We start from the raw sequence: 20,229 nt of genomic DNA, 5'->3' as shown, positions 1-20,229 counted from the left end.
TGACAGATGACATTAAATGGGGAGAAAGATGTGGGAAACAACATGCAATTAAAGTTCCCAGCCTGATTCAAACAGGGGATGTTGCAGACCGCACACTAAACCGGGGCACTTTTGATACTTAAAAGTACATTTTGATGAGAGAGCTTTTCTCCATTAACATAGGTCAAACACTGACAGACACTGAGGTATTGCTACTTTTACTCAATTAAATACTTTAGAAGAAAAGATTTAGATTTGGGACAACACAAGTACAACACAGTACCAATATATTTTATTAAAAATGCTTTAGTTCAACGTTAAAATTAAATTCCAAACTTAACATATGCATTCAAAACATATTTATCTTTTTGTGCATTTGATTGGTTAATCTACAGTCAAGAGTTGTTTCAAAAGAGGCATTATGGTTAGTATTTAAGATTTTTATTATACTGTAGTTGTTGGTTATTAATTTTCCTGTGACATCCCTTATTTTCTTATATTCCTTACATCTTTCTCTAACCATTCACTTTAGTTGTACCATTACATCACTAAATTGTAAAACAGTTTTCTTGAAAATCATTCATCCCTTAAAAAGCCTCCCTCATTGTATATATCCTTTGCCTCGCTTCCCTGTCATTATCTCAATCTTTCCAGCTAAGCCCAAGTGTCTCAGCGATGAAGGAAAAGATGTGTGTGTCCTCCAAGATGGCCTTGGTGGTGGGTTTCCCTGCACCGTGCCCACTGCGGGTGTCTACCCTAACCATCAGAGGCTGATGCTGCACAGGGCTGCTGCCCACTCCGTGCTGCAAGGCAGCACAGTACTTCAGAGTGTGGAGAGGCACCACACGATCATCGTGATCTGCTGTCAGAAGCAGGATGGCAGGGTAGGGAGGGCCAGAGTAAGGTGACTGAGGCAGATTATGGAGAGGAGAATACCTGGAGAAAAGGAGGTGGAGAAGAAAAGCAGAGAGAAGAGAGAATATGGGAGTGATTTGTGAACTTTAATGGGTGATTCAGATTTATTTTGGGTATTTGGGTGAATGTAAAGCTGGGAACAAACCTTGAGATTATTGAAACCCTACCCCCTAAGTCTAAACACCCAACACATAACTATTTACACCAACATGCACAGATGTTTTAGTCTTGAGATTCAGATTCAAACCTGAACAACTGGGTAAATACAAAACACAACAGATGACAACTAATACGAATAGAGATGTGCCGCTAGACAATCCTGAAAAACCAACAGGAAGACAAATTGTCATGTGTGACTATATCAAAACAGAAACAGATTTCCATCAACAAACCATTTGCCTTGGTAATATATGCTGCAATCTGAGCAAAAAAGGCTGGAAAATGCTATGTTTGGTTGAGATGGTGGTGGAGAGATGTGGGCAACAAGTAGGGCTGTGACCGTATGGATTTTTTTCTCACCGTGGTGAAGTAGTAATGTTTCACCTCGGTCATTAAAGTTTAAAAAAAAGTTTTCCAAGAGCACAGCGGTACGGTCTAGCAGCACAGCTTTCTGGCAGCTGAGCAGACAGAGAGCAGAGAGGGTGACTCGGCAGTCCACTAACTTGTTGCACTCTCTACCAATATAATAATAATAATAATGGATTAATATCATTCCGGCTTGATTACTGCAACTCCATTTTCACTTGTCTTAGCAAGTCATCCCAGGACCGTCTACAACTAGTCCAGAACTCTGCTGCAAGGCTGTTGACCAGTTCCAGCAGGATGTTGCACATCACTCCAATTTTATACTCATTACATTGGCTTCCGATCAAGTTCAGGATCCAATTTAAAGTTCTCATTCTGACTTATAAAGCTTTGCATGGTCTGGCACCTGTTTATATCTCGGACCTGCTCCATCCGTACACTACTAACAGGTCCCTCAGGTCTTCTAACTGAAACTGCACAGACGGACTTATCTTCAATGGCACCATTTATTTTCAAGTATTACGGCTGTATGTTAAAATTGTAACTGAAATACATAAATAATGTAAAATAAATAAAAAATGTAAAATAAATAAACAAATATTGACAAAAACAAAAATACAGTAACAAGAGCTTAAAGTGCTTAAAAAAACTGGTAAACTGAGACTGAGATGGACAGATTCACTTCTCTTCAATGATTATGCTTTGCACCATTTATTTTAAAGTACTATGTCAACTAAAGTGTTTTCTTCTGAACAATAACAAGTGGATTGCATGCATTATTTTAGCTTGTCAGACAAACATTTTTTGAACTGTAGTGCGATGCCATGAGTGTTCATGTAACTCGCATGTTGATATGAAAGCGACAGGCTAGTTAACGTTTTTTTGTCTTCTGCTAGTTTTCTACACAGGGTGACCAGTGGCTGCGAAATTGTGAATGACAAGTCACGTTCCGCAATAAATGTGCACACACATATTTTTAAGTCATAGACACGGTCAGTCATAGACAACGGTGTTTCAGCTGTAACAGTTGTTCCCGGCAACGTCGTGGTAAGTTTGAGTGCACGGGCAGCGGCTCTATGACCTGGGTCTAACTCATGACAAGCAAGCACTTTTTTACCGCTGCTGGCATATAGTAGCTTCCCCGAGCAAAACGTGAAGAAACAAGCACCAGGCTCTCTCAGTTTCTGGCACCAACTGCCAAAAGGCTCTATCTACTTCTTCAATCCATGCCCAGCACCATTTATTTTTGAGTCCTTTATCTATGGATAGGACATCATCCCCAGGCTTCATGAAATTGCACTCCATGCTTTCACCGACAACGCTAACGTGACGTATGGATCTCAATCACACTGTGTTGCCAGGACCCGCCCTGCTCTGCTTCTCATAGGCTTGTAACGTTAGTTAGAGCTGCGTTCCTCTCATATAATTGGTAGGTGAAATCAATTGACTCGAAAATATTAAACCGCAAGTTCCCAAATTATTATTATTCTTTTTTGTCCTCACGGCCGCACGCCGGAGATCCGGCACGGTGCCGGAATACTTTAAGCCCTGCATATGTATGCACTCCTGTAATTTTCACGAGAAAGTTACAGGATGATGCCATCACCGCGGTAGCATCACTTCACCGCCGGTATTGCGGTGATGCGGTTATCGTCTCAGCCCTAGCAACAACGACTGTAAACTTTGCGAAGAGAGCTAAAGGTAAGCAAGGTGAGCCTCACATGAGTTGTAGCTCTGCACAGAAACCTGAATGAACTGCATTATAACCAAGTGGTCAGTCTTGGCACAGTGCACTTTTGGACAGTTTCTTCTTTAACTATTACATCCTGATTTTAGTTATAAAAATGTTTAAACTAATCTTAATGTGAATGACAAGGAGTGAATTGATCAGCAGATACATTTGAATCATTAAACTTCACACACTCAGATATTGTAATTTAGTTCTCCCTTTTTGTTTCCGCCTTTAGTGCTGCGTTTATATGGTTTGTTCTATTTTATTACCTATTTTGGTGTTTATGTTCTAATTTAAATATTTCAATATCTGTTCATACATTTTCTGTGTGTGTGTACCATGGAGGGGGCTACAACTACATTTCACCGTGCACCCAGACTGGATCCAACTTGGTCTGATCAGTCATGAAGCAAGCGAGACATGAGGACGTGAGCATACAGTAACTATAATGTGTTTTCATGCGCAGCTATATTTTAGTGATTTTTTGTGTCTGTGTTTGTCGTACTTGATGAGCCACTTGAACTGCTCTGGGTCGTCAGAACAGCCGTAGTCGGTGGTCCAGGCGTGGCCGATGGTGAACTTGTGAAACTTCAGCATATCCATCACCCCCACCTCTGCCACAGCACAGCCGAACAGGTCTGGACGCTGGTTCACGCATGTAGCTGTGTGTGCATTCACAATTTGTGTTACAGATTCCATTTGCTTTCGAATATACACACTCAAACACACATACATCCCCTTTACTTCATACTGTAGGACACAATCACTCCTAAATTGCCACTTTCACACCAGGGAAGAAGGCATTAGTTGGCTTTGTGCGATGCCAGATGGCAGCCAGCATTTGGTAAGTGATGTGACTACTAAGCACTGTTTAATGTGCTGTTTAATAGCTAAATTAATTGAAGCTAATCGGCTAACTACTGTTAGATGAATTTGACATTACCACTTATGCCAATGAAGTACTATAAAGAATACAATGCATTATGATCAATGCAGCTGAGACTAGCAATGGACCAGTGATCTTAGCTTGGCTTTGAAAAGATGTAAAAACATGGAGATGTACAGTAACTGTGTTGTTAGTACTCTTAAGGGTTACATTGCATAGCAAGTTGGACCTAAGCTGTTATATGGGGAGGAGGTAGAGGTATTCTGTTAATAGAGCTATTAACACATTTCAGCTATAAATAATAAAGAGCAGGATTTCCCCACCTTCACAATTTCGACTCCTTGATGTAACACATAATGGACGGTTACATAATAGTTTTCAGGGTATACCTTTAAAATCCTTTCACTTTTTCTTGTTCTCCATCTCTGGCTTTCACACTAAATACATAAACACTTAACACACACAGTTGATCCTGTACTCACCCACTAGCAGCCCTCCATTAGAGGCTCCGTTGATAGCGATGCGGCTGGCTGTGGTGTACTTCTCCTGGACCAGAAACTCTGCTGCACACTGGAAGTCATCAAAGCAATTCTGCTTGTTACCTAGTGTGCCAGCTGCAAACACATGATGACACAGCAGAAGTTAGACTATAGCAAACTTATGTTTATTTTTTCTAATTAACACGTTAAGTCTATCTCTTTCTGACACACTAATGTGTGGGCTTGTAATGTTCTGGGGTCGTTCCGTGAATGTTTGTACCTTTGTGCCAGGTCAGGCCGTACTCTCCACCCCCTCTGATGTTGGCCACTGCCAGGATCCCTCCCAGGTGTCTCACATATAACAGGTAAGCAACACTGATACCAAGAAAAAGAAAAAAAAACATTTAGATACAAACAATGTCACAATAGTTGCATAAAATTATGTCCAAAATCTGAACATAAATGGATGTTTTATGATTCGAAATAGTAAATGTAGCAGAAGAAGTCCTAGAAGTAGGATACAGCCAAATCTTTTAAAAAAATACTCTGAATTCACATTAAGATCACATTCCATTATATTCATTTTATATTACATTTTTTTCAACACTTTCTACTAGTAAGTTAAAATGAGTTTCCACTTTTGTGGTGATGTACTTTAAACCACAGTTAGCAGTGGTACAGTTATGCCGTTTTTTTAAGTAAAAGTATAATAATATAGTTTTTTTTGGGCATCGAGTACACATACTGATTTTCTTAAGCACCACTGTTACCATAGATATATGACTGTTACATATATCGTGCACCAACACCCTGTCATTTACAAAGAAATCAGACACAAAGTAGACCCTCATATTTTATCCCTATTTTGAAGTATGTGACAAGGGCCGGTATGTTTGCTGTGTACAGTGGAAACAACCAGTAATCATGTGCTACCCAATCAGAAATGTCCTTCCCACTCTTATATAACCTCATTGGCGAATGTTATATTATAATGTTTGTGTATTTTTCTAAAATATCTAAGTTTGATGCTTGAATCAAACATCACACAAAATAATAATACAAACCAGCAGAGGGGATCAGTTTAAGAGCGGGGGATAGTTTTGAAGAACAAACATGGCAGCTCTGTTAGAAAGTTGGTATATCTTTTACTCTGTTACCCCCACATTTTTTGCCATTTTTGTAACCGATTAGTGATAATCTATGTCAGCGAATAACAGAAGAACAATCTGATCACATTGGTTTAGGAGATTTCGAGCAGAGTAGTTATACTTACTTATAGTACGGTTGTATGGAAGCCTCAAAGCCTCCGTAGCCATAAAGGAAGACAGGATTAGTCCCATCCTTCTTTAGGCCCTTGGCGTGAACTAAGAACATGGGGATCTTGGTTCCATCTTTACTGGGATAAAAGACCTGTGAGTTAAACAGAGGGAAGATAAATGAAATCTTTGTCTTGTCTTTTAATATTTCTCTGTTTTACAAAACATCTCTTTCACATGAATGCTTTTGTTTTTGATACGTCTAAGATGAGCTGTGCACAAACACCATTCACCACTTCCTCAACCATAGTGAATACAATTCTGGAAAATCTGCATCACGATATGAATATGCAATCAGTAGATGCGATAAAACAACAGGAACAAGAGTAAACTGTAAGATGACGGGAAAAAAAATAACAGTACTATAAAAAGGGTAATGGGGAAGTTAAACACTAAGACATATGGTCTAATCGAGGAGATAAGTAAAGGAGAAAAACCTGGAGGATTTTACCTGGCTGGTCTCATAGTCCTCTTGCTTGATGCCTTTTACCTCCACCTCCCTGAAGACTTTGGGCTCTGGGATCGACTCGCTCAAATCACAGTAGTAAATGATACCTGGGCACCACCGAACAAAGGTCACACAGGTTTGAGGTTACTGTGTGTTTAACTAATTGCATGGGGATATTTTGACAACAGATTTTTCATATTTAATGACTTTGAAATTTGATGACGACATACTAATTCCATTCCAAATTACAGTACCAGTCAAAAGTTTGGACTAGAGTTGCACCAATTGACTGGCTGGTGACTGGAATTGGCCGATTTTCACATGATCGGCCAATAGATATATCAGTCTGACATATGCCAATTTTATGCCGGTCAAATGCACTCGGGCGCCGCATGATTAACATCGCGCAACATTAGCATCACACGTGCACACGCAGGGTTTCTGCTATATGCATGTAGCAGCGGCGCACCGCCGCTCCATCAGCTGTTTATGAAATGTCATAAAGTCGTAATTATACACGGCTCTGCAGAGCAGTCTGCTCTACTGATCTCAGGCGAACAGTCAGCCACTCTCTCTCCCCTCTGAGGCTGAACAACTGGAACATGAAAATCGCACTCACGCGGGTCCCATGAAATATGATAGCTACAGTTTATCGGAAAATAGCGTTGGGCACACTGACTTTGATGAATTTACTGTTTATCAGACCCCCAGATGAGACAAGAAGCTAACGTTAGCAAACGCTGTGGTCCCTCTGCCTCTGACGCCCCGCTGCAGGAGACGCTGTATTCCTCCGACATGCTGTATTAACGTTACTGTTTAAAATGCTTTCCAGGTTAGTGGGGTTGCATACCACTCAAAACCAACATTAAAAACATAGTTATCTTCCCTCAGCGTTTAGTTTTGTGTGTAAAATGAGCGGTGACGTTAAATCATCTGTTTCAGGTAACAGCATCCAAGGGTACTGTCTATTTGCTGGATTGTTCCGAGGTAACCGTCGGTAGCTAACATTAGCAGATAAGCCCGTTGACAGCAACGGTATTGTTCATATTTATGCACAATGACAAATAAAGCAAACTTGCTAAAAAAGGAACTACACGCTGTTTTCAGGTAACGTTACTGTTGACGTTCAAACAGGCCTGTGTATGTGTTTTGAAAAATATCTTTATACTGCAAGGCTATATTTATGTTATTTTTATTTGTTATTTATACATTATTTTATTGCCATTACCTGTTTTTCCTGTTTTCATACATACAGAAGTTTAGTTTGCTAAATATATCACATTTGTTTTGTTGAATATTGGATGTGAAAAGAAGGAAATGGTTCTTCCATAACATTGCACTTTAGATGTGTGTGAATTTACCACACCAGGAGTAATTTATATAGTTCTATTTTACAGCGATCGATTATTTGTTCAAAAATGTTTCTATGTTCTATGCAAAATGTAAAATGTTCTATTAAAGAAAATATAGAAAATAAATATTTGTGTGTGCTGTAAAGTGAGATGAAATCGGTATCGGCAGGTCAAACTCATTGAAAAATCGGAATCGGCCTAGAAAACCGTAATCGGTGCATCTCTAGTTTGGACACACTTTCCCATTAAATGAATGAGAAAGCGTGTTCAGACTTTTGACTGGTACAGTAGATAACTTGCAGTTACAGTAATATAAGCTATTTTAGGCAGTATTTGGTCTTTACTTATTATTTGAGTATTTGAGTTTGGCTTTTTAAATAACATTTCAAGTATTTTCTTCTAACATTTGATGTATTATTTAGAAGTATTCAAACTAGTAGAAGTTGTCTTTACAGTAGCAATACAGCACTTGTAGCAACAAAAAATTAACAGTTTTAAATTTGTCCAGCTTCTTAAATGTGGGGATTGTTTATCCTATGTGTTATTAAACTGAATATAATTTAGGATTTTTTCTGTTAGATGGACAAAACAACAGATTTGAAGACAACACTATGTGCATTTTTCACTATTTTCTGACATTTAAAAAAAAAAGAAATAATAATAATCAAAACAATAATCAGCCTATTAATCAATAATACAAATCGTAGACTTGTGTATGCATTGATGGTAATTGTTTTTTCATGTGGGATTAGTAAATTTAATAGTATTTCATCTTCAGATTTTATAGCACTAATTTTCCTAATATGGGACAACTAAAACATAACTTATGAAATGACAGAATTACCTGGTGTAGTGAAGGATGTGAACTTGTAGAAGAAGTCAGAGTGTTTCTTCTTGCAGCTCACTCCGGCCACAGTGCCAACGTCCAGGGGCAAGTCCCTGACCAGCCGGCCAGTAGACAGCTCATACACCTGCAGGATGTCTTTCACATCGTGGACATAGTTGACCAGCAGGTGGTGCTGGTTCACACAGGAGACAGAGCCTGCAGAAGGATATAAAAAGGAAGTGATAGACTGCATCTCATGTCTCTTTTTTGATAGCTCCTCAGTCCTCAGCGGAACCGCTCTTTAAAAGCCATTGAATAACATATAATCAGATGTAACTGTCAAGTCCTTTCTGGGGACTGCATGTTTACAATGGCCATTTGATGCCATGGCAACAAGTGTATAGTGCTGCTATACTGAGATGGGACGCGCATTATGTACAAACATCATTGTGTAAAACTAGTTTTCAAAATATATTAGTTAATATTGATTTTATATGAATATATAAATATGAATATAATTAAAACATTACTAATTTAAAAACTCAGGTCAAAAAGTGAAGTTGGAGAAAACAAAAGATCATTAACTTGCACCAATAAAGCAGTATCATTGAAACTACAATCATCCAGTAATACGTTACTTTAACTCCCCCAAATTAGCATTTAGCATTTTAAGCAGTATACACACATGTACAAACATTGCATTTAATAAATGCTTTATAACACATTTATTAAAGTTTTTTTAAGTGCTTATGAAAGTACCATATTTTTCATCAGTTTATACACCATCCCACACCTACGGGTGCCCACAGGAGTTATAGTTGTAAACTAATACATTAAACACCTGTCTGCTTAGTATGCTATTAAACATGTCTTAAATGTTTATATACCACTTATAAATGTTAAATAGGGGGACTTAAAATAAAGTGTTGCCCGATCATTGAAATTATTTTCTTTAACAAAATTGACATACATTTTTTTTCCATTTCATTCCAAAATTTCTACTGGCGTATGCATGAGTTTTGTAGCCTGGGATAACCCTGACGAACTTCTGGCAAATTTGAGATTTGCTCTGCAAGACAGTCTGACCAAGAGCCCATTCAAGCCCATTTCCAATTTTTCCAAATCGAGGCACCAATCACAACCGTTGAGGTGGGCTTTACACCAATCACAACCATTGAGGCGGGCTTTAGATGGCTACTGAAGCGCAGCAACCCGTTGATGCCGCTGTTGCTGCTACGTCACCCAGATTGTTGGTGTGATTGGTTGAAGGACTATCTAATGCGCCCAGAGGCATTTGAGCGGCGTACGTTGGTGACGCCCCTTTGGAAATGAGCTGCGAACGAACCTTGCCCAGACCCACTCTCAGTTACAACTGAGAAGGTTCTGGTGTCAACCAGGCTATGAGTTTTGCACATATCTAAGAAACATAGACATTCACTGCTGTGCGTTTCAGTGATGTCAAGGTACAGTTACCATCATTCAAATAACCAAATAACCAAATAAAAGACAAGTGCTTATGGGCCAAGTTTCACTTTTTAAACAGAGTTCCCTCTGACGAAGGTCCTCAACCACAGACACAGAACTTCCCAGTTGTTGTGGTTGGACTGTCATCGAAACATTAGGACAGATAATTCTGTGTAAAGTATTTTGCAAGATTTTATCCGAATTGTGGAACAACTACTCCACATATAAGCCCTTTACGCATTTCTAAAGCTTGGTGGAGTTTTCGATAGCGCTAACACAAGCCCACAAATGTCATGCCAACAAAAGGTCTGTTTAACAAATAAACAGGCAAACTCCTGTATTATCTTTTTTAGACATAAAACACTTCTTCTGTACAGAACTGATACTATATAGGTGGACTACATAGCTAACATTGTCTCCTACTGTAAATCCTATTGAAAATTCCACTCAGTCTCACCCAGGACATCCTTGTCATGCTGTGGAATAAGGGTAGTCCAGTACTGCCTGTCTGGTTTCTGGATGTCTATGTTGATAAGACAGTATCGAGGAGCATCCAAGTTGGAGTGGAACGTGAATACAGTTCCCTCATTGGTGACATATGAGTACTGAGCGTTGAAGTTGTCCACAAGTTTGACCCATGGCAGCAGGCCTGGAGGAGAAGATGGAAGAAAAAAACTCCATTATAAAATATGCATAATGTGATTGACCAGTGGGAGTTGCAATCAACAAAATCTCTGGCACAGCCAAAAAAAACACCCTGAATTATGGGGGGCTTGTAAAGACCAATAACACATTTTCTCATTAGACTAACACTAGAAAGTGTCAACATTTCTCTGTGTGTGGGAGGATTTTTCTGAACCAGAGCATAGGCTGCAAAGTGAATTTTGAAATCTCAATATCTAGTGAAGTAACCGTTGAGTCACTGGACTCTGCATCGACTCCTCTTCTGCTGATACAGCGCGGTTATTGTTAAAGCAACACTTACCCATATATGGGATATGTTGATAAAACTTCATAGAAAAACAATGTGAAAGCAAAAAGACCCAAACTTGACAGGTCGTTAGTTTTAATGATGCAGCTCCGGTGCAATTAAAACAGTAAGAATTCTAGAACTGCATTAGTCAATGGACAGAAAAATACTTTGATTATCGATTAAACATTCATTAGTCATTTTTCAAGTAACATTCTCTGGTTCAAGCTTTGCACATAAGTGGATTTGCTGTAATTTTTTGTCATATACCATTGATAAGTGACAGGGTTTTCCCTGCCATTATACGGCATGGGAGCAGCGCCCAAGCGTTTTTTGTGCACTGCCTAAGCCGTAAAGACAATGTTGAGAGCATCTGGACGAGCAGGCACACAGGACAGGTCCACTCATTGTCTTCTGCACACATGTGCCGCATAATGGTTCGCATACACAGTGGGACAAACAGCCACACACCATGCATGTTGCGCACACAGTGGTAGCTGCAGACCACACGTTAAAAGTGTGCGGTGGAGAGAGGGTGTGTGTGTCACTGAGTATGAAGTTAGCTGTAACACTATAGCTGTGAACGTAGCAGTGCAGTCTGTGTACAGTTTATCTGACTGTGAATAAATGCTACAACTCCTCAAGACCCAAGCCAAGTTCCTGTGTCTTGCTTGCTACCTGCTGGTTAAAGAAAGGGGGTTAGCCACGGAGCTAGCGACAACTTCAGCACAGGCTCAATAACTTAAGGCGGGCTGACACTTAAGGTGGACCAGCTATTCTCATTTAAGTTCATTCAAGCTGCTCCTCCAAGTTTGGCTTTAGTGATCCCTCCCTCGCTGCAATTGACAACCACTGAGTTTTATTCAAATAATCACGCATTGATGTCACCAATAGGCAAATGAACATATGATGTTATTTGCACGCAAGCACTCTAAAAACCCAGGGAAAACCATGAGTGAATATCTTTTGGTTTTGGACTTTTGGTGGAGCAAAATAAGACATGGTAAGACATCACCTTGCGAATAAGAAGTAGGGATGGGTTTTTTTCATTAACTAAATGATTAATGAAATGAATTTGAAAAAGTGGGAAGATTGATAAAACTAAACATTAATTGCAGCCCTAAAGAATACCCTCTAACATAAAAAGCTGCTTCTGTCAATGATGTATTTTTCCAGAGGAAACATTTACTTCTCATGAAATGCTTTATTCTACAAAGATATTTTTGATTTTATTTGCACACACATCCATAGATGTTGTTAACCACCAAAACAAACACAAAAGCAGACCTTAGGATTTATTCTGTGCCTGGGATCCTACTTCTCAAGAAAATACGTTAATTGTTCTGTTGGGATTTTGTAACAAGGATACAGACCTGTGATGCCATCGGGGAGCTGCTGGAGGTCACAGTACCACAGCTGGTTGACAGGTTCACAGCCTTCAGTGATGGACAAAACAGCATATCTGCCATCATCTGATATCTGGAAAGATGAAGAAATGAAGACAGATAGGAAGGAAGTTTTAACTTGCTCACAGTTCCTGATGGACGTGGTGAACTCATCAGCATTATTGCAAATTACGTTTTCGCTTACAAGGAATTTGCCTTTGGTGCATACATAAACATATTAAAGGAAATAAACAATAGAGTACTGCAACAGACAAAAACATACATATAGAATATAAATATTACAATAAAAAATATGTAGCAAACACTATAACAGATATGTACAATAAAAGAAGGCATCCTAACCAACCAGCCAAGTCACCAATCCCTTTAAAATACAAAAGAAATTAAAGCTGCAAACAGCGATGGACGGGCCCTCGCGCCTCTGTGCGTGTCTGGGTTACTGGCGGACGCCGCTCCTTGCGACCGTGCATTTGCGAGGCACTCAGACACTGCAAATCGTCACCAATGATAAGGGAACTCCCCGCTGAGTTCAACGATACCTCACACAAGACTCTATGTCATACAGTTCATTAGCTGTGAAAAGGGACGTGGCTAAATTATAGGGGTCGGGTCAAACCATCACCAATGAAGAAGGAAGTCTCTGCTGAGTTCAATGATACCTCACACAAGACTCTACCTTAAACGGTTCAAATGTTATGAAAGGGGGCGTGGCCTGAGTAAGTGGGCGTGGTTAAAGTATAGGGGGTGGCTCAGTATCACATGTAGACCACACATCATAAGTTTCATGTAAATCGGATGATGTTTGTCATATAAGGCGCATTTCCTGTTGCCAGCGGGGGGCGCTATGATATTGGCCTGTAGATGTCCTTAGACCTGGACCCTTGTCAATCTTGAGAAATTTCTGGATGATACGACAACGTATACTCAAGTTACACCAATTTCTTTGTTCATCGCTAAACACTCAAAATGGCCGCCACGCCACGCCCACACCGTTTGACGAAAAGTTTTTCTTTTAATAACTTTTCATCTTTAATGTCTTAAGATGGCACAGACCAAATTTGAAGTTGATCGGATGAAATCTCTAGGAGGAGTTCGTTAAAGTACGAATTGTGGAAATGGCCAAAATCGCACTAATTTCAAACTTTGAAATCAAAATGGTGGACTTCCTGTTTGGTTTAGGGTATGGCTCCAATGACGTCTTTTGTACATCTTAACATGTTACATATGTCTACCAAGTTTCGTAAGTCTACGTCAAACGCACTGCAGGGGCTCAATTTTTTTTAACTTTGTAGGGGGCGCTCGCGAGCCATTTTTGTGCGCCTATTCCCGAATCCCTTAAAATACGTACATTTTCACCAGACTTGATGCGACCGCCAAATTTGGTGAGTTTTTGAATATGTTAAGCCCCTCAAAAAGGCAATTCATTTGCTGGGAAAATAATAATTCCGCTGTCGGCGCTCGGGCCCTAATGAGGCGTGAAAATGTAATGTTGATGACTCATGACGCATCACTAGAAGGAGCACTTATTCTTATAAGGAAGTGTTAGAAAGTTTATATTAGTTTGCATTTTACAACTTAATATTTTCTTCCTAAAGTGGGTGCAAAAGTGTACACAAGTGACACCAGGATTTCTAAGATAAGTTTTTATTGATAGGCAATTCTGTAATAGAACTTTAAGCTCACATAAAGCTTGAACTTACCTTGATTTAAATATTTCCTCAAATACTGTACAATTTTGAGGTACTTGTACTTTACTTGAATTTCCAATTCATGCTATTTTCTACTTCAACTCCACTACATTTCGAAGGCAAAGATTGTATGCATGCTAGGTAATTAGGACTACAGTTGAAAATTAGCCAACTGGCTAACACTGGCGCATTTACAGAAATGTTGATTAATGTGCATTGTCCTAAATAATCAAATAAACTTACAAACTAAACTAGCGTACTCCACTACATTTATTAATTAGTTCAGTATATTGACTAGTTACTTTCATTTCACATACAAAATTAACTATAAAATATGATTTCTTATTATAGATTTGATGCCTAGCATAGCCACACAGGTGTTTGTTTTTGAAAGCAGGACTTTTACTTGTAAGTGATTCAAGATTACTATGGACTTACGGTTACTGAACTGTGCCACTTAGGATGTTCGGGAAACTCCGCAACCAGAATGTCTTCTGACTGTTTGCTGCCAATGGCGTGGTAGTAGAGCTTCTGATTGATGTTGCAGGTGGTCTCTGTGCCTTTAGTGGAAAGGAAAACCGAGGGTTTAAGTCTTGAATACATTTATACAGTAAATGTCCTGTTGTAAATGGGTTGTTTTTTGGATGGAGCATGCATTTGTGTGTATAGTGACTCATCCTCACCGTCAGTTTTGCCTTCCTGGCGTGGGTAGCAGTTGTAAAAGATGCCCTTGGCATCATGAGTCCAGGCCAAGCAGCTGAATTTAACCCTCTCCAGTACATCAGGCAGTTGGGTGAGGTCATCAGCCTTCATAAAACTCACCGTTACCCAGTCTGAGCCACTGGTGCTCAAACCATAGGCAAAATATTCACACTCCTCTGACAAACGGCCCACTGGATGGAGAGAGGGACAAAGAAGGACGAATTCAGCAATCATTTTCTTTTTGTCTCTACTTGTCTGGGTAAATGTGTGTTTGTGCCAGAGTTTCTGCAGGTTTCACCAAGTCACATTTAAGACTTTTTAAGACCTTTTATGAATTAAATTTAAGACCTTTATCGCAACATCAATTAAGCCCTAAATTCAGTTTTTTCAAGCTTAGTATCACTAAACTTGCACTTCCCCATAGCTGAAGAATAAAATCTGTTTTATGCCTGTGGTACAATCCGAAAAAGATTCGCACCAATAACACGAAAGCCGATTGGCTGCAATATTAGTTGCGAGTTGGTCTCATTTGTAGTCCTAATACAGCAAAATTATATTTGGACTAGCAAAAGAAAGAACTACAACACCATGGATTAATAAAAAAAAGAGCATTAGAGGTAGAGTTACATGGACGTAGGAAAATTAAGACCTGTTTAAAATTATTTAAGACCTAGAACACAATACTTTAGTGAATTGAAGACTTTTTAGGCCTACAATTTTGATTTTGAAATTTCAGACTTTTAAAGACCCCGCGGAAACCCTGTTGTGCGTACAGTATTATGGGCTTTGCAATGTGGCTCACTCTTCAGTGCCACAGTGCCATCATCAGAAAGTTTATTTGGGTCAAAGAATACAGTTGCAGCTCCATCCAGAGTGTCCTGCACGTACAGCACATCCTGGTTCTGGAGACCTTTGTTGTGAAAGTAGAAATACCTGGAAATAAAACAGGAAATACCGTGACAGCAAGCATAGTTTTTTTTTTTACTTCAGACCTGCAGTTCATGTTAGTCCCTCTCATAAGTTTTTTTCAGTTAGTCAATTTCAACTAGTACCTCTTCCCTCTTTTGTAAGGGCAGCTGTATTTGGGATAGTCATAGAGCTCAGTGAGACGCTGGTGGAACTGTGCCCGGATAGCACACTGCTCCAGGTACGGCATGGTCAGGTTGTTCTGCTTCTCAACATAAGCCTGAGACACAAAAGGAAAGATAGGAGGGATGGAATTGTTCACAGGGACATGTGCAATATTTTACATATCCCTTTGCATGTGCATATACCCCTTTACATCTGCAATATTCTTACATATCACGCGGAATATCTTACATATCCTTGTCATATGTAACTTATTTACCGTTTCTTTTGTGTACTACTGTTATATCATGCGGCTATGTATTGTTTTAAGGTAATTGCAGCTGTGTGTTGCACTATTGCCTAAGCAAAAGTGCCTCTTTGTGAACCATAAAGTACATCTTATCCTAATTTGCAGAGTTTTTGGTAACGACACAGTTTCAGCTTTCTGCAAGAGATCAATACATACCATTGTTTCTGCACTGTCATTGTCTTCAAGCCATATGTAGGGATCGCAGATCTGAGCTCCATGGTAGTCATCCACCTACAAGATACACTTCTTAAATTTTCTTTGGATTCTCTTTTTCAAAACCATGGTTGTAAATTCCCTCCAAAAACAATTTTCTGTGGAATTGAAGAGCATGCGTACTTCTGTCAACTGTCTTATCAAAACAGTGTTCTGGTTTTAGACGTTTAACTGTCCGTAAAGCCAATTTCCTGAGAAGCATTGCATTATTATTATACTGTCTTATCAATAATTTGTTAATTATCGACTGTGATGCACCAATGTGTAGTCTTAGTCAGTATTCAACATGTTTAACTGACTGCAGCCAATTTCCTGAGAAGCGTTGCATAATTATTCCTGAGAATTTCACCTTGCCTTTATGCCTGTTAACTGCTTTTTTACTTTCACTTGCTTTTTTATGGTTTACTGTTTTTCTGCTGCCTTTATTCCTTATGTATTTATTATTAGGCTATATCTTGCATTCTTTGCTGATGCCTCGTTTGTGCACTAGCCCTTGCTGCTGTAACTGCATATTTACCCGTTGTGGGACTAATAAAGGATTATCTTATTTTATCCTGGCATCATTAAAAAAAAAAACATTGATGGTTATTTTGATTAAAGTGCAGTAGTTGGTGCCAATATTGGGAAAGAAAACAAATACTGTACAAATTTATGTTTTTTTGAGATACAGTACCAGTCAAAAGTTTGGACACACCTTTTGATTCAATTTATTTTTTTTATTTTCCATAGGCTATTGTACAGTATATTATGTAGTATGCAAAAAACATGTTAAACGAACCAAACTGTTTTATATTTTACATTATTCAATGTAGCCATGGTCTGCCTTGATGACAGTGTTGCACACTCTTGGCATTCTTTCAACTAGCTTCATAAGGTAATCAGCCGGAATGCTTTTCAATTGACAGCTGTAATGGAAAATCACACATCTCATAACATATCTGATGATTGACTTGTTTTTGTTTTGTTTTTAGCTTCTTGAACCCTTCACAGTTTCTGCAAGTGTTTCACATGTCATGATGGGTGGGCCCTGACAGTCCATGTTTTATGTTCTTCTGATAAGCCAGGGGCAAAAACTGATTTAAACTGGCGTTCTCTACCTCCCATGCATTCTCAGACTTGGAGGGGCCAATCAGGGCTGTTAATTCATCCCCTCCCCATTGCTGTCAGCTTGGGAGAGGGTTAATTTCCTGCATGCTTAATGCATTTGAGACCATCAGTTGTTGTGCCGAGGTAGTGTCTACAGTAAATAGCCCTACTCCACTACTGTGTAATGCATATTATGGCAAGAACCTCTCAACTAAGTAAAGAGACATGACTCCCTCATTAATTTAAGACAGAAAAGGTATTGATATACAATGTATTAAAAGGCTTTGCAGGCTGACAGCAGCATGAATTCCCCAACCTAGGTTTTCCTCCATTTTATGCCCCAGGTGGTGGTCAAATTCTCACATTTTTGATTAAAGAATTCTCAATTAGATGTGGCATTTTTTTTTTATTCTTTTCTGTACTCACTTTAAATGAAAAAACACAAACAAAAGGTTTATTTTTTTTGTATGCTGAACAAGTTAGTGTGGAATTATAAATAGGACTACCTGCAAGTACATACAGTATTAGCAAGTAACCAGTGTATATTGTAAATTGTATAAGTTCCGACGTTGATAATTGGTATAGCCAACTGTGGCTAAGGCTCAGGGCACAAATCACAGCCATAGTTTGGGTTAATAATGAGTTGCAAAAAATTGCCAAAAGGAATACTTTTACATTTAGTAATATGGTAATGCAGTGCTCATGTATTTTATAATGGAAGGAGTATGTACCTCATTCTGATAATATTAGGTAGGGGATATTAGTTAAAATGACCCTGACTGTATGTGCATTTTTTATTATTTTAAAATATTCAATCTGTCCAGTATAATGATTGGACTAGGCTTTTTTTGTCTTTAAAATCTGTCATGAAAAAGGATAACTTTTCATTTTCTATTAGTAGTAGTAAAATGGTTTACGGAGTGTACAATAGTGAGGCTCATTTGCCCTCATTCTATTGTCATGTTTGTTTTGTCTCTGTTCCTCTTTACCCATGCAACTCTCACCTGTCAAACATGTTGTCATTTTTGAGTGATTTCCCTTTGTAGTGTGGCATAATTTTGTAGTGTCTGCAACAGATGACCAACAATTCAAGCAATGCTTGGTTGGCCATGTGGTACTCTGAAAGCTCACTCATTAAAATGTTGATACTGGTGTGTCAGTTGCAAAACACTGCAGAAATTTGTACTGTGGCAAAGGGGCAAGTTTCAGACATAATAAAAACATACACCCAGGGCCGTAGTGACCATTGAGGGCACTGAGGTCATGTCCTCATTTACTGGTTGTAATCACCTTAAGAGGAGTTTATATTTTACAATTACACAGAAGTGACATATGGTGGGTTTTGAAGACTTATTCTGATGCAAATATTCAATTAGAGCTTCTTTGTCAAAGTTTTTTTTACTGGTTTTCTTAGTTTTCTTTGATAGTAAATTGAATATCTTTGGGTTTTGGACTGTTGATCGGACAAAACAAGACATTTAAATAAGTCAGTTATTCTCCGACATTTTCAATTAACTATATATTAATACATCAATCAACAAACTAATCATAAGATTAATAAATCATAAAAGTCATTGTTAGTTGCAGCCCTACTAAACAGATTTAGGCCGGTAATTTAGTGTGGTGGAGCCTTTGAAACATCCTTTAAACCATCCTGTTGGCAGATAAAAACATTACAGGAAACGAATCAGTTGAATGAATAAATAAATGTTATATTTTAGAGGGCTGGGGTTGTGCTGGGGTGAAGTTAGGAAAATAGTGAGAAAGTAGTGACTCAGTAAAGTCCTGGCCACAGCCCTGCATACACTTATCAGAGGTACAGTGGCCATAAGGAAACCGAAACTAATGCTAACTGCGACACTGAATGATGAAGCTGAACCAACAACTGCAGTCTCATGAGCATGAACATAGTGTTCCACTGGAACATGTCTCGTGGGGTGTTACTTTACCCAAAGATCCTCTATTCTAAAACCGTCTCAGCTTTACCTCAACTGCATGACAAATGCGTCAAAGTGCAACACATTTTGAAAGAGCTAACGGTACTTCTTTACGTGGTTAATAAAGCAATAATTCCCCTTGAATGACTTTTTGAATTGGTATCAAAGTTTTGTTTTTGTTTCTTCAGTCAGTCGCCATATGCCTTTCTAACCCAACCATATGACTTGTCTTTCTCTTCCTGGTCTCGCTTTTCCTGCCTGTAAGTTTGCACAAGATATTTTCATCAAATGACAAACAGACGGAAAGAGAAAGTAGCAGGACTTTGACACTGACCTTATTGTCATCTCTTCGCGCAGTCGGGTACTTAAACGCCATTGCAGGGTTTCCTAAAGTGTTCTTCTATTTACTGAGTTACCTTTCTGTTGCTAACTACTTGTTTTTTTCCCCTATTTTTTTATTGTTCTGAATGCAGCGTCTCCACCGAATCAATGGGGCCTCGAAGTGAAAGTGAAAGCATTTTTTCCACACACATAAACGTTTGTAAAAAACCGCGTGGTCACTGCTACTGCTAGTTATGCAGGAAATTATGTGAACCAAGGGGGGGAAGTCATACGCACAAGTAGGCTACGTGTGATCACGCGCATTTCAGTTTAAGTAATTTGCGCAATGTATAGGCTAATACCCCACTTCCCACTCAAAATGTATTTAGTTAGCAACAGTTACCTGTACACCTGGAGACGCAACATCCATATACGTTGTATATATATATATATATATATATATATATATATATATATATATATATATATATATATATATATATATATATGTACTAAACAAAACGCAGAAATGACACAGCAAAATGCCTCAGGATAAAATCTAAAATCCACTGTAAGTGGATGAAGGGTGAAGGGTGATAAAAAAGT

The 20,229-nt window shown here is 38.8% G+C and overlaps 1 protein-coding gene across 2 annotated transcripts; it reads right to left on the bottom strand.

Moving 5' to 3' along the window:
* Window positions 1-249: 249 nt before the first annotated feature.
* On the bottom strand, window positions 250-19,911 carry LOC116047230 (prolyl endopeptidase-like). Of its 2 annotated transcripts, none has more exons than XM_031295877.2 (15): window positions 19,637-19,911; window positions 16,223-16,297; window positions 15,741-15,874; window positions 15,491-15,621; window positions 14,670-14,879; window positions 14,425-14,546; window positions 12,266-12,371; window positions 10,380-10,571; window positions 8,477-8,674; window positions 6,284-6,387; window positions 5,790-5,926; window positions 4,797-4,891; window positions 4,517-4,651; window positions 3,657-3,810; window positions 250-915 (listed from the first exon to the last, which is right to left on the bottom strand). In XM_031295877.2, the coding sequence occupies exons 1-15, from the start codon at window positions 19,676-19,678 to the stop codon at window positions 621-623; spliced, it is 2,130 nt and encodes a 709-aa protein (XP_031151737.1). In that variant the 5' UTR covers window positions 19,679-19,911; the 3' UTR covers window positions 250-620. The 2 variants fall into 2 exon arrangements, with proteins under 2 accessions (XP_031151737.1, XP_031151736.1); XM_031295876.2 differs by having other exon boundaries at window positions 3,657-3,813; window positions 4,520-4,651.
* Window positions 19,912-20,229: the final 318 nt, after the last annotated feature.

The sequence above is a fragment of the Sander lucioperca genome, chromosome 14 (assembly GCF_008315115.2).
Source record: "Sander lucioperca isolate FBNREF2018 chromosome 14, SLUC_FBN_1.2, whole genome shotgun sequence".
Taxonomy (NCBI): domain Eukaryota; kingdom Metazoa; phylum Chordata; class Actinopteri; order Perciformes; family Percidae; genus Sander; species Sander lucioperca.
This window is presented reverse-complemented; position numbering and strand designations above follow the sequence as displayed.

Excerpts from the sequence above, each read along its gene's own strand:
- LOC116047230 (XM_031295877.2), bottom strand. The coding sequence starts at position 19,678 with ATGGCGTTTAAGTACCCGACTGCGCGAAGAGATGACAATAAG. Across the intron at positions 16,298-19,636 it reads CGCGAAGAGATGACAATAAG|GTGGATGACTACCATGGAGC; the intron begins GTCAGTGTCAAA and ends TGTATCTTGTAG. Across the intron at positions 14,547-14,669 it reads CCAGGAAGGCAAAACTGACG|GCACAGAGACCACCTGCAAC; the intron begins GTGAGGATGAGT and ends TTTCCACTAAAG.